This window comes from Aythya ferina (assembly GCF_964211825.1).
Source record: "Aythya ferina genome assembly, chromosome: 1".
Lineage (NCBI taxonomy): Eukaryota > Metazoa > Chordata > Aves > Anseriformes > Anatidae > Aythya > Aythya ferina.
The window spans coordinates 131,523,348-131,539,570 of record NC_140296.1 but is presented as its reverse complement, the minus strand read 5'-3'; the positions used below and the strand labels follow the sequence as shown (position 1 = coordinate 131,539,570).

Genomic DNA, 16,223 nt, shown 5'->3' with positions numbered 1-16,223 from the left:
TCAGCTTAAAAAAATAATCACTGCAATATGCAGGGTAACAGAACATGATAAATAATTTGTTCTTGACATTTCTCAACTCTCTCAGGAAATAAGCTAAAAAATGCTAAGTATTGCCCCCAAATCCTGTTGATTTAAGATGTGAATTTTATATCTACCTGTGAAACCTTAGTGAGATCTTTTACTTGAAGTAGTATGGGGGGTTCTTTTTTTTATTTTTTTATTTTTATTTTTTTTTGATTGGTGGGTTGGTTTTGCATTCAACATCTTTCTCTAGAAAAAAAGGAGAGCATAATTCTGCATCTAATCCATAACTGAACATAGCCTCATATTTTGGAAAGCTATCTCTACTGGGGGGGGCAGGAGGATGGTAAAGAAAAGGAATGACATAAGAGGTAAGGCAAATCACCCGACATTTCTGAAAAGTCTACTAAAAATGCCAGCTGTGTTCTCATCACTTTCAGTATAGTGAACTAACATTTTCTTTCATATTGAAAGGTCTAAAAACCCCACCTCAACTTTTCTAGTTTCATATCAATTAGTTCTATCAGTGATAATATTATTTAACTTTCAGCACGCAAGAAGCTATTTCTCTATTCCTAGCTCCCAAAACTATGTAATACAGAGCTGAATTTATTTCATTCTGATCTTCCAGATCAATGCACCTTTAAGTTTACAACAAGCTTGAAAGACCTGAACTTACCAGGAGCTTCCATAAGAAAGTGAAAACCTTGCCTACAAAAGGAATGAAACACAGAACATTTTGAACATAATCATAGCCTCAGTGAGTGTTATTGAGGACTCAATAATTTCAGTTAGCAGAAATCTGTATGCATAATTTCTCTAGGCTAGAAAAATATGGCCAAAACTGCTTACAGTTTTCATCTGTTTTGCTTTAGGTGAAAAAATCACATTTTTCTCACTCATTTTGTAAAGACAACTTATACACACGTGGTTCTGGGTGCTCAGGAGTAAGGATGCAAAATCCCATTACATATTTACAGTGGAATTATCTGATTGCAACTGCAGCCCTGTGAAATACAGTGATTGTGAATCCCAGGAATACTGCCAGAATCACAACTCAAATGGATGTGTTGGTTCCTCAGTCTTATCTTACGTGGTACGTTAAAAGTCCAGGATTTGATCCCCAGAGTTACAATCTCTCCTTCACCTCTCTGCTAGCAGCTGTATTTCCATTTATATTTATTCTTTCGTGCTCTATTAAATTCCAAGTGATATCATCAGCTCTTGAAAGGAAGTAGAGACTGGATTCTCTTGTGACACGTGCCACAACTGCCTGATGTGGAGAGAAAATCCTGAACACTGGCAAGCTGGACAGGAAAAGGGAGATGCTGCTCTTTAAAACAATGTCCCTGTAAGATAGCAGCTGTTTTAACTCTTACATCCATCTACTATCCAGATGCTGCTTTTGGACTGTACTTTTTAATTCATCATCTTTGGTAGCAGAAATAACCAACAATCCGAAGTTTAGCTTCGGAAAAGGCTATGGTGGTGCCAGTTTCCCTGAAACTTAATATGATGCACTGATCTGCCAAGAGCTGGGGCCTAAATTCTCAAGTTATCTAACCCTAAATCAACAGGGGCTTGAAGACAAATGCTTTTAAAAGAGTTCGGCCAAGAGCACTATGGTCCTGTTCAACACCCTGCAGTACAACCATCCCTCGGCTAGCGCTGAATGTGCTATTGTTCATGCAAGAGATGATATTTTTTTTGAGCTGTGGAACAATGCAGACTCACCAGCGTAACAGTGCTACACTGAGGTAATGAACACTCCCTCACAGCATGGCAAAGGGGCCAGATGCATTGCCATGGATGCGGCTGCATTGCCCTCAGCTACTTTGGCTGATACTAGCTCTGGTATTTTGCTATCACAGTCCACTGCATGGTGAAGATATGCTCTGAATGATTTCTCAGAGGTCACTGGGCAGTCAGTGAACGGCAGCAAACATGGGCTCTAACTGATGGGGAAGGAACTTAGCCTGCATGTGAATAAGGAGAGGTTGTCTGTGATAGATAAAATTAAAATTGACTGTTCTTCAAAGCAATCTGAATCGGAATTTGAAAATGGAAGCAACTTTTTCTTCCTTTTACCCAAGTTCACCATAGAAAGTTTCTTATGCATTCCTTTGTCAGCTTGAAATCTGTACTAGAAAAAAAATGTTATGATCAGGTTTTTGACTTCTGCTTAGCCATAGATAAAAAGGTTGTTCTTACCTGTAACCGTTTGGTAGCTTGGCCCAGAGATCTTTCTACAGCTTTGATGCCGTTTTCCAATCGTAAACTTTGCTGGCCCTGAATATCAATTTCACCTTTCACCTTCTCAATCTTTTCTTTGACCTCTTCTTCATTCACTTGGGATTCTTGAACTTCCCGATGTAACTTCTCCGCTTCGAGGCCACTCTCCATATTGTGGATCTGCAACACGTAGTCCTTCAGCTTGCTCTCGCATTCTAGGATCCTCTGCCTCATCTCCTGGAGCTGCTCCTTTAGCTGTTTCTCGTTCTCTTGCTCGATCTGCAGCTCGTTTTCCCAGAACTCTTCCTCCTCGATCTCTACTTCGTTTCTTTTGATCTTCTGCTCTAGCTTGAGGATTTCTTCCTCCAGACTGGAGTTGTACTTCTGCTCCCAGTACCGGATCTCTGCCTCGTTGGACTCCAGCTGCTTCTCAATGCACTGCAGTTTATCTGTCTGGAGGTGAATCAGCTTCTTCAGCTCTTCTGCCGTCGTTTTGCAGTTGTTGAGCACCTTCTGCTTGAACTCGGACTCCTTACTTTTACCGAAGATGTCCATTAGCCCCTTCGCCCCACCAGTGAAGGTCAGGGACTTCCTTTTCGGCTCCCTCCGCTTCATGGCTTTGTCATTTGGGGGCCGCAGCTTGGCCAGGGGTGGCAGGCTCTGCCGGTACAAAGTCCTCTCGGGGCCGCGAGCCACGCTGTCCGAGGTGGGCCTCTCACTCAGGGAGGGCCCGGTGCGGCGCAGGATCAGCTGCACGTCGCTGGCGTACTGCCCCCACTTGTTGAGCGACACCACGGGGTTCTCGTGGGGCGCCAGGTGCCGCTCGGTGTCCCGCCACTTCTCGATCAGCGCGTAGCGACCGGTGCGCCCTGAAGGGACAGGAACAGGGACAGGCGTCAGCGGCCGCGCCGCCAGGGGGCGCCGCCGCCCTGGGCAGGGCAGGGCAGTGCCCGCCGCCGGCCCCATCGGCGGCTCCGGGGGGCCCTTCCCCGGCACGGCCCGCGGGGCGCCCCCACGGAAGGGCGGACGGACGGACCCACACCGCGCGGTCTCCGTCGTGAGGGCGAAAGCCCACGGCGTCGCGGGCAAAAAGGTGCCGAAAATCGACTGGTTTTAAAGCACGCGTTATCCCAGGGGATTTTGGAACGGTTCTGCGGTTAACGCTAGCCCTAAACACATAGTTTGCTATTTTAATGCCATACACATATCCACTGCCACGACAGGCCATCATTTAAATGGTAATTTATGTCAGCACATACACGCTTGAAATGCCAGTCATTTGTGCAACTATGAGGTGGGGGAGTTGGAATAAAGGTAATTTATCCATCTGATGTGTTTTGTTCGCTTTCTCCACCTGCCTAGCCAGTGCACGTTCCCCCAAGGCACAGTCTTGGGCTGGAAGTCTGCCTCTGGCCTCCAACCACAACACTCGCACAGACTCCCCACCTCCAGTCCGTAGGAGGCAAGCTCTGCCACACCAATTGACACATGGTGTAGCCCCCTAAAATCTGCTAGCATCAGACCAGCCTTAGAAAGAGCTCCCCAGGAGAACGGGTAGTTTGCTGGAAATGGCTCCTCTGATCTCACTTTCTCACAATTAGTTCATGATGAAGACAACAACAAAAATCAGCTTGACAGGCACAATCTAGAAAGCAGATTGCTTTGGCTGGTGGATCACACCAGCAATAGTTAGCTGGCCAAATAAGAGGCCAAAGCATCCACATTCACTTCCAAGTTAGGAGTGAAAGCTCAAAGAAGATGCAAAGATTTAAATGATTGAAGTCAGCAAAACAGGGCAAGCAGCATGGAAACATTCCACCTCCCCTAATGCCTTATAAATAAACGACTTGAGGTAAGCACTGGGGAAAAATAAAAGTCTATCGATAAACATACTACTGTGCTTAGCCCACATTTTCAGAAACAGATCTAAAAGTTTACTGTCATAAACTACTTCAAAACCAAGTTTATTATGCCAAGATACAAAGTCAGATGTTATTTATTTGTTTGTTTCACCAACCCACAATATTGTTCATTGACCCATTAAGATTTATGGTTTGTAGTAGGCATCAGTGTTATTATAGGAAAAATAAACCTAGTGCTGTTTGCCACAGTGTACTAACAATAAAACCCCAAGGAAGAAAAATGAAATAAAAGTGTGCTACAGATCCTAGGACAAAGGTTGTATTTTCCACTCTATTTTGTTAATCTTAAAAACTTTCAGCTTTCATCTTGTAATCATGGTAATGCTACTAATGTTCTTGTTGTGTCAGAAACAGCCAGGTTCAAATAAGTCTTAAAATTGTAATTAGAGTACCACTAGGGGAGTGGTCAGCATGCAAGTTCTATTCACTTTGCTACTAAATGCACTGCTTAAAAGAAACATAATAAGAGGCAAAATAGAAAAGGGGGGAAGGGAATAAAGCTAGCAATCTCAACCAAAAATGAAAAAGGGAATTAAGCAAAGTGCTTGCCAAGAACTATTTCCATCTTAGATCAGGATTCCAAATCAACATGCAGTCCTAAATAATGAACTCCATGCTGAAGAGCCACATAAAGGAAAGTATTTAGTAAAAGTCATATTTACACAGTTCAACAGCCACACCTGGAGTTCAATACTAGTCTAAAACAAAGCTGTCCTCATCTGAGATCATTACCTAGGTTTACTCTATTCAGGCTATTTATGACAGTGTTTAACAATACCTAGAAAACCACAACAGTGATGTTTGCTTGCATTAGAGGGGATTAATTCACAAATTAAAGGGTGAGTGAGCTGATTCAAAACTAATGACAGAATATTTAAGAATACAGGTATCCTTATAACAAACTGCTATTTTTGAAGTGCTACCACTAGCAAGGAGAAAGCAGGTTGCTTTGATTGTTGACAAAGAACAGTGCAACGCCTGTATGCTGCTTCTTGTCTTGTATGTTGTCCAAAAGCTTTCTGAAACAGACTTGTTTGTGTTTATGCAGCAGAACAACTCAGCCCTTCCTTATTCACACAAACCTTATTTAAAAAATGAACTTGTTAGTTTTACTTATGTTATGTGCCTCACATAAGCAACGTACAACATACATTAAACCATACGGTGTTTTTACAAGCTATATATTCCATACACTTAATCTCATGCAGATTTATGAAGTATCTTCAGATAAAGCTAGATAAGCAGTGGAGCAGACTATTCAAGAAGCTGACACAGCACAGCTTTATTGTACCAACGTTCACAGCAGGTACATGCCTTGTTAGTGGATCCCTTACAACGCCTGAAAACAAACTTTTTTAGAATGTATACTATTAAAACACATTAGATGATTTTTTATTATTTTTTTTTAATACTTTACCAAAATGCCATGCCAATGAGAATGGTAGAGAAAACAATCCAGTCAGCCCAAACCAAGCACCATCAGTGCTGTATTCTACGCTTTCCTCCTCAGAAAACAATGATTCAGGGACTGGAGAGAAGCAGAGAGCCTCTACATCCCATTCACTGCCCAACTAGTTCTCATTAATATTCTGTGCTGGTCTGCTGAACCTGACATGGACCACGTAACATTGCCATCTCAAAACAGTCATCAAGAATTCATGTCTGTTTTGCAAAACAATGGATTACAAACTATAACAAAGTATGTATATATTTACATACATAAAGCACCTTGCATCTGCAGGAAGGGTCAGTGTCAAGGTTAACAGGTTAAGTTTATACCTAAAGCTACCTTGGCATGAAAACTTATCACAGGCTCTATTAATAACGGAATGTCTTCAAAACAATCTTTTATTTTAAAAGGGAGAAATAGATCAAAAAAGGAAATATGGACTCCAGAACTCTGACAGCCTGCAGTGAGTCTGGGTACACTGTTTTGAACTCAGCTCTTTCTAATGCTATCGGGTATCACTTGAGCCATTAAAGAGCTCACTACAACCAGTATCCTGTACTAACCTCTGCTTCTCTGCACAGCCAGACACCACAGATTTCAATGCCCATGTCATGTGCCTGACTGAGGTAGTCTTAGTTTGAGATTGACCTAATTTGGTAATTTAAACACTGATTTCATTACAATGAACGGTGATTAAAATATTGAAACACAGGAACAATATAATAGAGCATTTCTTTTTAGACTCTCAAGGGATGGACTTCTTAATTACACTCCATGAATATAGTAGGACACACAACTATTATTCACTTTAAGCTTCTCCATCTGCTTTAATATTTGCAGCTGAAAAAGAACACATGAACGACTATTTCTGCTGTCAAAAATGAAAAATGAATTCAAAGGAAACTAGTAGCAGCAATGTTTCTCATGCAACACTTTTGGAAGGATTCTAACTTGAGAGGTCATCAATACTGCTTTTCAGTACAGGAATGAATCATCCCTTCACCCCTTCCCAAAGGGGCATGAACCTTTACACAAAAAGCATTTCAGGGACAGGCGCATCACTGCATGCAGGTAGCACAATATACCGTGTAAAAACAGAGCTCTTTGAATTACCGTTCTAGTCAGGCCATATGAGGTTATTTCAATAATTTTAATAATGAGGTTATTTCAAGCACAAAGGCTCATCTTTTCTTTAATTGTCTTTTCTGCTTCATGGCTAGGACCTACAGCACTGAGTCAGTACAGGCAGGTGAGGCTTTGCTCTGGTCTCAGATTACTTCTGGGAAGGGTAGGGAGACAAGCACTCATTCCCCATGGGGAGGGACCTCTCCTTCCCTACGGAATAGGCCTGAGTGGGCAAGAGCAGGCCTCTGTCACCAGAGGCCACACAGCTGCACTTCCAGCTTCCCCTCTTCTGACCAGAGCTCTGGGAGGCACTGATGAACACACCCTCTCCCCAGTCTGGGCCTTCTTGGCTTCCCACAGCCCCAGGCAGGATGCTGTCTTCCTGAACAAAGCAATAAAAAAAAGAATTGTACATGGGGAAAATTTTGCAGGCACTCTTAACATATGAAACACTTCAGAGAAAATGCTCTGCCTTACCAAGGGACAACATCATCAACTCCTGAATCTTTAATGGCTCTGATGGAAAAGTAATTGGTGGCTATTTTAATAAACCCAGTATGATTTGAGCTCAGTATCTGTAAAATATGAAGCTCACATTTCATGCACTATGTGATACTTAACATCCATAGCAAATTTAAAAAAAATCATTCCAGCTACCTCAAAACTCATTAAGTACACAAGAATGATTAGAAATATTAAAAAAAAAAAAAAGTCTTTAAAACAGAGGTTACAGAGTTTGTGTTACTCAGGTTTCTTAACTCATGCCATATTTTGCATACGCATGTATCCATACCATAGAAAACAAGGAAAATCAGAGTGGGGGTCAAAGTCCTAGTAAAACATGCCCACAGAAATACATAAAATATATTTCATATATAATGACAGTGAGGCAGTCTACTTGGTTCAGTACGACTAGCTGTGCTTGCAATGCATTTGTTTGCCTTAATCAGGCCTGAAGCCTTGGTTTATTACTGTTAACCTTTCTCTTACATGGGGTATACAATAGTTGATTGCAATCTGACAAGACAAAGCACTTGAAGTCATCTCATCCATCTACCTGCCTTTCATCTAAGCACCTCACAGTAATGCACTTATGTTATACCGATTTCCTAAATATGCAAAGCAATGCAGAGCAAAGATGGGGAGACAGTTTGGCCCAGGTCAGACAGCAAGATGTAGCAAGCTGATAAACCAGCCCAGGTCTTTGCTGCATGTGCCACTGCTACACTAGACAGACCACATCAGCAAAGGTGGCAACAAATCACCCCACCCAACCACCCTGTAACTAGAAAACCATGAAGTTCACATGAGCACGCTTTGGGACCACCACCACACACTGCTCTCTTGTGCTTTCTATCATCTCTATCAACATTGCTACTTAAACCAGTAGAGAATGAAAAGCTGGGGTGAAAAGTTACACAGGTTTTAAGTGATTCTCAGCAGTACACTACATGATTAATCCCATGTTTGAAAACTTTAGTTTGTACACAACAAATACTATTCCCTTTTTCTAACCCCCCTCAAACTCACTGCTATGATTCAATTCAACCTCAGATTCTTTTTACTCAGTCTTTGACAGCGAGCTCTGGCACTTGCTTTAGCAGAAATTGTTTGGAGGAAGGGGTGAACATAAAAAGAGACAACACTGAAGTGGCATGATTATTCCAGATAGAGCTCTGGCTGAGCCTTACAATGCTGTAATGCATATTTAAAACAGCATGAATAAGTCTTTGCTTTATTTTCATAAATGCATCCAATTCATCTTCAGGAAGAATACTCAACTACAACAACAACAAAAAGTTGACAGCTGCATTTGCTTAATTTTGAAGAGAGACAGCTGTACTGCTGTTCAGCAAGGCAAACCAAAATCCACTTTGGTTTGAAATTCAAGATTCACTTCTGTAGACTACAATATTCATTTTCTAGGAACCAAACATGTCATTAGGGGTACAGAAGACACACTCCAGTCTCCAGAAGGGAAGGAAATCACAAGAAATGCAGTAAAAATCTTCATGGGGCTAGAACTAGAAGACCACCACTTCTGAAGAAACAGGACAAGTGTGTTTGTGGCTGCTCCATTCATCATCATATTCCCTTGAAAGAATATTTATTTTTAAGATCTGAATGGAAAACAGATAGGAAAAGGTTGCTTAAAAAAAAAAAAAAAAATACTGTTGTTAAACTACATCTGTCTACACTAACTTCCAACACAAGTAGCTCACAATCTTCAGCATGCAGCCTGTTCCCCCCCCCCCCCCAGTATTTTAGTATTTTGAGAGGAGCCACCATGCCCATACACATCAGGCTGTAAGTTTGTATACAACTTTGTGAAGCACTGAGTGGATTCACCAACCATCTCTTCACACATGCAGGTGAAAAAAATCAGTAACTTTTTCACATATCTTTTTCAGTGGACCAATTTAAGAGGAGAAATTTAAACAAGCAAGCAAAATTTATATGAAGCTGTTTTGGCACAATTTTCACTGAATGCACTGAAGAGCTAGTGAAAGCAGAAAAACAGTATATTTGTACTTATAAATAAATTTGACAGCAAATAAATGTATATTTGCTGTCAAATATACATTTTTAAAATAGACAGCGATGGATGCGATTTAAAAAAAAAATCTCTCCTGACAAAAGTATTTTTAAAACAAGACCCACAGTTTTCCATTTAATCTGTGCACTGTGGTACACTCTTGCATTATGTTGAAGCGTTGAAGCCTTAGTTTTTGATGACAAAACAACCTTTTCTTGTATTAAAGGTCAATTTTCATCTTACTTCATAATCTGCAAGCAGCTTGAATTAAAAAAAAAAAAAAAAATAGTGTCCCTGAATAAAACTCATTAAAGGTAATATCAAGTATTCTTCAAGATACCAGTGGGAGGAGAATTCACTCTCTGCGAACTTGTAACCTGATAGTTTTATGACTTAATTGAACAAAATTCCAGAGACCCTCCCTCCAGCTAAGGCATTTCTGGAGACTGTCTCTCTAAGTCTGAGACACAAAACATTATCCAGAATTATGTCTGATTACTATTATTCTCTTCCTCATTTGTTAAAATATATGTGTGTGTTTTTGTTTGTTTGTGTTGCTTGTTTTTTTTAATCGGCTTTGCTGGAATCACCAAAGAAGATAATTCTATTATTTATTTATTTATTTATTTACAAAAATTAGGTTTATTTGAGATTTAACCTTTAGCTTCAAGCATAACGAAAACTGAAAAACTAATTTGTACAGAAACTGGGAGTACAATCATTTGCTATTCCTCAATGATAAAGAGAAGGGCAAAAGGGGAAGGAGATCATCATGCAAGAAGAAGAAACACAAAGGATATCCATCAGGAGTACAGCCTCAAAGGAAGAGCCATGCAGACATTTCCACTGAAAGAGCACTAGTGACAGAAACTAATTTGTAAGTAATGGGTCAAAGAGCATTACATAGGCAAGTTAAGTGACAGAACTCCTATTCAATGCCAAGGGATTAGGCTATACTTTGGCTACAGGGCAGAATCTTATACAAAAGTGTATAGCCTAACATGACTTGCTGGACTTGCTGCTTTCGTTTGGTTAAGATGTAGGTTACTACTGACTTCCCATGATATCAGAGAAGAGCTGGAACGGAAAGAGATTAAAACTTTTTTTTTTTTTGGGGGGGGGGGTCTTCCCCTACAGTGGGAGATCAGGAGAAATGTATTTGATCAAGTAGCAGAACAAAGCACGAAGGAAAAAAACAAAACAAAACAAAACACACCACTTCTTAACTGTGAGTGTGACCAGTGTGACCAAACCCTGACACAGGTTCCCCAGACAGGTTGTTGATTCTCCATCCTTGGCCATACTCAAAACCTGACTGAACATGGTCCTGAGCAACCTGCTCTAGGTGACCCTGCTTTGAGCAGGGGGGCTGAATCAGATGATCTCCAGAAATATCTTTCTAGCAGAACCCATTCTATTTATTTATTTTTTAATTTTATTTTTCCTATTTTTTAATAAATTGTACAGCTTTATTTTTTTTTTTAATCTCTAGAACAGAGGCAGCTTTAGTTTGTCCATGAGAGGCTTCATGAGCTGCAGATGTCTTCAAAAGGTACTGACAAGTATCTTTGGCTTGTGCATTCTTCAGCAGACGTAGCTGTAAAATAAGTTAATTTGCAGATATTCCTGCTGCTGCACTTCAACACAAACAATATTATCTATTGCAGTTCATATTGCAGGTTCAGTGAAGGTTGTACTGTTGGGAGGTCAGGGATTGCATTGTTTAAGTCAAGAACTTAACAATATATCGTAAGAAAAATAAAACAACAGGAGCATCACAATAACTTTGCAGACAGACTAACAGGCAGACAAAATAACACTGAGTCCTGCTAAACTATGTGACTGCTGAAGGAGCCAGACTGAGAAGCGGAAAGTAAGATCAGAGCCAACCAAGGAGAAAGCCAACTTAGACTGGCTACTTTCCACCACCAAATGTCAGGTGGGAGCTAAACGAATACATTTTAATAGCTTCCCATTCAAATTTGAGTGACAGTTATTCCTGGTAAACTGGTACATACAAGCCAAATCAAAGAAGCAGACATATGGTTGCTTTTCTGATAAATGGCCTGATAGGAGGGTTGGGAAAACCCTATCTGCCAAAGACATATAATTTATATGGGTGTTTAATATTGTCCAAGCAGCCCCACTGAGAAGCTGGAATATGGTTACTCTAGGTGTTTTCTAGAGAGGATATTTGCCTAAGAAAAGATTTTCCAAAGGTATATGATCTGGAATTATCTTAATTTGGCTCTGCTTGCAATTGAAATTTATCTCCACATGGAAACAGAGTCGCATGCCCCAAGTGAACTGGTGATGTGTTATAGAAAAGGAAGTCTGCTCAAATGACAAAAACTGTGTGCGTTTCCAAGACTGACAGAGTGTTTTCAGAATTCAAGCCAATAACTGAGGGCAGGAAAAAAAAAAGACAGAAAAGAAATCACACGGAAGAAGATAAGAGTATTGTCTAGAATTGGGATCCTGACATTTTTGGTTTCTGGGCAAGAGGAAAAGGAAACAGGATGAAAAAGGATGAAAGAGATACTGTAAGTAAGGTAAAGAACAGAAAAGGCTACCACAAGCACTTTTTTTTTTTTTTAAATATATGTGATGCTTTTTATATCACTAGGAAATCATCATCCTAGCATAACTATCTTTAAAAATCTACAGGCAGAAAATGAGATATGGAAGAAAGCAATTCACAAACTGATTAGGAATAAGTGAAAATCTGCAACTAATACAAACAGTAAAAGCACACTTTACAGTTTACCACTGGATGCGAGATTTTAGAGAGATACTCTCAACCACAGAGAAAGACCTGAGAAGACTGAAGACAGCACTAACAAGACTCTTCTTTATTGCTCTGGAGCTTCAAAGATGATTGGTTTGGCGTTGTTGATTTTGTTTTATAAACTGTTCAGCAAATAGCTAAAACTGAACAAACTTCAAGTTATCCTTTCATTAGTATCAAGTTATGTGGAGTGCAGGACGAAAAAGGAACCTGAAAGATATATTTTAATGATCTATACTATATCCAATACAGCTACATATTCTTTCAATGTGTATAATTTCAATTAACATCACTAGCTTGTGAAAACCAATCAACTGTTTTGCATGGCTTTTATGTATCCTTGGTATTCAAAACATCGACAGTTCAGCACTTTCTTTACTCCAGACTGTATTTACAATGACAAACAGCAGCATATAATTATTCAGAGAACAAATTCTTACTGAAAGTTTACAACTTTCTTTTTTTTTTTTTAATTATTATTATTTTTATTTTAAACTTCTCTCTAGCAGGTTAAGAAAACCCAAGGACAGCAAGTTTACTTTGCCTTCTAAGACACTACAAGGTTATTTCATTGTGCTTTACATGTTCATGCTCTTCTGAGACTCAGTACAACCCCACCACCCCTTGGTTTAGCTTCACCCCAAACCCAAGGCATCCAGCTGACAGTTACTTACCAATAGCTTGAGCAAGGGCTATTACAACTTCCTGGCATGTTGTGACTTCGGTGACCCCACACACAATTCTCTGGACTCCATCCACCCATACCTTGAGCTCCATGGTTCACCAGATCATCCAAGAGCCATGAATGCAACCTAGTCAAGTCATACTTGCAGCTACACAAGAGATAATGCAAGTCTTCTCTCAGAAGCTAAAAGAGAAAAAAAAAAGTCCTGGTGTTTATAGACAGGGATTACCAATTTAAAAAGTGTATAAATTCAGCTCAGCATCTATTGGGTAGAAGAGGTACATGGTCTCATTTCTTTAACTTAATAGCAGGAAACCATTATCTCTTGCTTTGGCAATCTCTACATATTCTGTTCTTTTAGACTCACCAGAAGTTTCATTACAGTTTATTTCCTAATGTATTATAAGTTATGACAAAAAGAGCACCAACAGAAATAGCATCAAATAAACAACTCCAAGGTAAATCCATAAGTTTCCAGTAAGAAGTGCCCTCCTTCCGTTACACATTGCCTGGGTGTCTCAAGGGAATGGTTAGAGACATGTCAGGTCAGTAATTCCTATCAGGTACAGCAAAACAACATCTTTGATTACAGCCATCCTTGAGTGTCCCACCTTGCTCTCCATACAGAAGTAGTTGAGGGTTCCTAGTACCATGTAGAAAATGCTAGAAAACCCAGAAAGGAAAGAAAGCAGAAAGATCGTTTCTTTCTCTCTAGAGCAAGGAGGGACATTGGGAAAACGCTGTGGAGGTACTTCCGTGCTTGCCAACATTGTGCTGATTCTGTAAATTAGATTTTGGCTTAAACGTTACCCTGGGCTTTTCCACATGCACTGCAATGACACTAAACTGAAAAGTAAGTTATGCAACATAGTCTATCCAATTCTTGCTTTTGAGTATGGTTCTACTGCCTTCAGTGAAATAATGCTGAAGCTGTACCAATTAATATAGTGAATTAGCTCACAATCTCACTTAGAAGAAAATTCCCAATGTTTGCAAATGGAAAAAAATAGTCAGTGCTGCCTTTTTTTTTTTTTTTGAGAGACAAAAAATGTCACGATTCCAAAAATCTTTCTGCACTCAAACGTCTGTGCACAAAAAAAAAAAGTTATATCTACGGAACTAAGTTACAAACTAGCAATCAACCATTTGCTCTCTTCTTTTTTTATTTTTATTATTATTTATTTATTTTTATTTCCAGAAACATGAACATATTCATTATGTTAAAACACTCAAGTTTTGTCTAATGATAACATCTAGATAATTGCTGATTTGATCCCTGGAAGTTTTGTTCCAGGCTCAGCTCAACTAGGAGCTACTTTTGTTCTGATTAAACAGATCCACCTGGATTACAGGTCACAAAAGTTAGTTTCTAGCTGGAACCGCTCAAATGCTGAACTTCAAAAATTTTGAAATAAAACCTCCAAGTATAACGGTCTATCTAAAAACAAACAAAACCACCAAAAAAATTTTTTTTCCTTTTAAAAAACTAATGAGATGCTTGCATTATTTAAGCAGATAGGGGAAAATAAGGCATGATAATACAGTAAAGGAAGTTCATGCAATCAGGTAATCCAATACATGTAAAATTATAAAGCTAAAGAAAATATTTTTGAAGAGTTAAATTCCAGAGAAATGAACAACACAGAAACACAGTAAAAGAAATCTGAAAATTAGAGAAGATTAGTAAAGACAAGCTGGGTAGGGTTACACAAAAAAAAAAAAAGGTAATCTGATGATGATAGACTAAACAGAACTGCACTTGGAGGGAAAAATTTAATACAGTTCATTTTACAGCCTAATCAGAACTGCTTTCTCCTAATGAAGTCAACATCTCTTTCTGCATGAAAAAGATGTGCTAGCATAACCCTCAAGCTACAACAGAAAGGTTGTTTCCCTTCTGCAGCCATCTACATGTACTCCATTCAGCGACTGACAAGTATCGATGCATAGCCCAAAAGACCTCTTGATCTTCATCTGACAACTTGTGACATTCAGCAGCAGCACGCCTCAAACACTGCAAGGGGCAGAGCAGTCAAACCACATCAGCATGACAAGATTTAGTGGAGAAGCACTAAATGATCCTGCTGTAAAGTGAGTATGCACACCAAAATCCCTGTGCAGAAGTATCCTTTTTTAGAAAACAAAAGAAATCTAAGTCCAAATGTACAAGTAAAGCTTGATTTCAAATAATTAATAATTATTAAATAATTATTAATAATATTAAGCTTGCATAATTAATAAATGGAAAAATGATTGCTTTTGAGAACACCAGTGAATACAGAAGTTTATTCCTTTGAGACATTAATGAGCACCCGAAAACCCAAAGAGGTCAATAGTTTAAACAAACATTTTCCCATGTAACATGACATACTTCAAAGAAAATGACTATCCACACAAGTTTGAGAAGTATACAAATACAGAAACTCTTCAGTCAGGTAAGTCAGTCCATTTTAACGCACCAATAAACTAGCAGGAGAAAGTATTTCATTATCCTGCAATCCAGCACTGACTGAGAAAACACATAAGAGGCCCCATCAGTGACCTCCATTGTTTATTCCTGGAGAAGCTGTCTTCACAAATAAACAGACCTCACATTCCATGCCCAACTGTAAGGAACTTTATTAATTAACTTAATATCTTGCTGAGAGTTGAACAGTTCAAATTTACTGGCACCAAACAAGCCATCTCCCCATGTGACAATACACACGTCAGCAAAGAATCTGACAGCTCTAATTGTTTTTCTGTCCGTCAACATCCAAAGTATTATCTCAATTTAGCAAGCCAGCAAGTACACTTCCCCCCCAGCCAGCACACACAGTGGCCTTGCATTCAGTGCAGATCAGTTTTAGTCATCTGTTTTTCTAACATCCACCTTTAAAAAAAACTGAAGAGAGTCATCATTTAATAACAAAATATTTGCTGACACTTCCAGTTTCCAAAGCAGCAAGTAATCTGAACAAAGCATCTTTGAAACAGTCCAAGCTTAGGGAAAAATATTCCGATTAGTTTTCTTAAAGGACAAACACTTTCAATGGACTAAATAGTAATGGTGAAACCATACAAGCAGCTTGCTGTATCACCTTCTGTCGGAAAGGTGATTGGGACCAACATGTAGGACTGAAGGAAAGGACAGCGTGACTCACCATACTACTGGTATTCTTTCCCAGATCTGTCAGTCACAAAAAATGGAACGTGAATAGACTTTAGAAACTTAAAATCTGTGTGCTGAAGTCACTAGGTCTCATTATAGTTTCTAAGCAAAGAAAATCTATAAAACAGCAAAAAGACCATCTAGGATTAGTTTGGTTTCTAGGACTGTTCAGTAAAGTTTACAGAGAAGACTGAAAAACAAGATCTTTTGGCCGTATGTGTCTCTCTGCTTCCCAATTATAACTCCATAAAACTTTTTTTTTACTAGCATTTGTTTTTCCTTCTTACATATTCAATTCTTTATTTGCTGACAG

The 16,223-nt window shown here is 39.3% G+C and overlaps 1 protein-coding gene across 4 annotated transcripts in view; it reads right to left on the bottom strand.

The window, feature by feature from the left end:
• The window catches only part of RASSF8 (Ras association domain family member 8), an 87,947-nt gene that overhangs the window by 7,045 nt on the left and 64,679 nt on the right, over positions 1-16,223 (bottom strand). For all 4 annotated transcript variants that reach the window (XM_084506132.1, XM_084506130.1, XM_084506131.1 and 1 more), the window contains 2 exons: positions 12,749-12,942; positions 2,233-3,122 (listed from right to left, as the gene is read on the bottom strand). In XM_084506132.1, coding sequence (XP_084362258.1) covers positions 2,233-3,122; positions 12,749-12,851 — 993 coding nt within the window. In that variant the 5' untranslated portion in view covers positions 12,852-12,942. The remainder of the gene's footprint in view (positions 1-2,232; positions 3,123-12,748; positions 12,943-16,223) is intronic.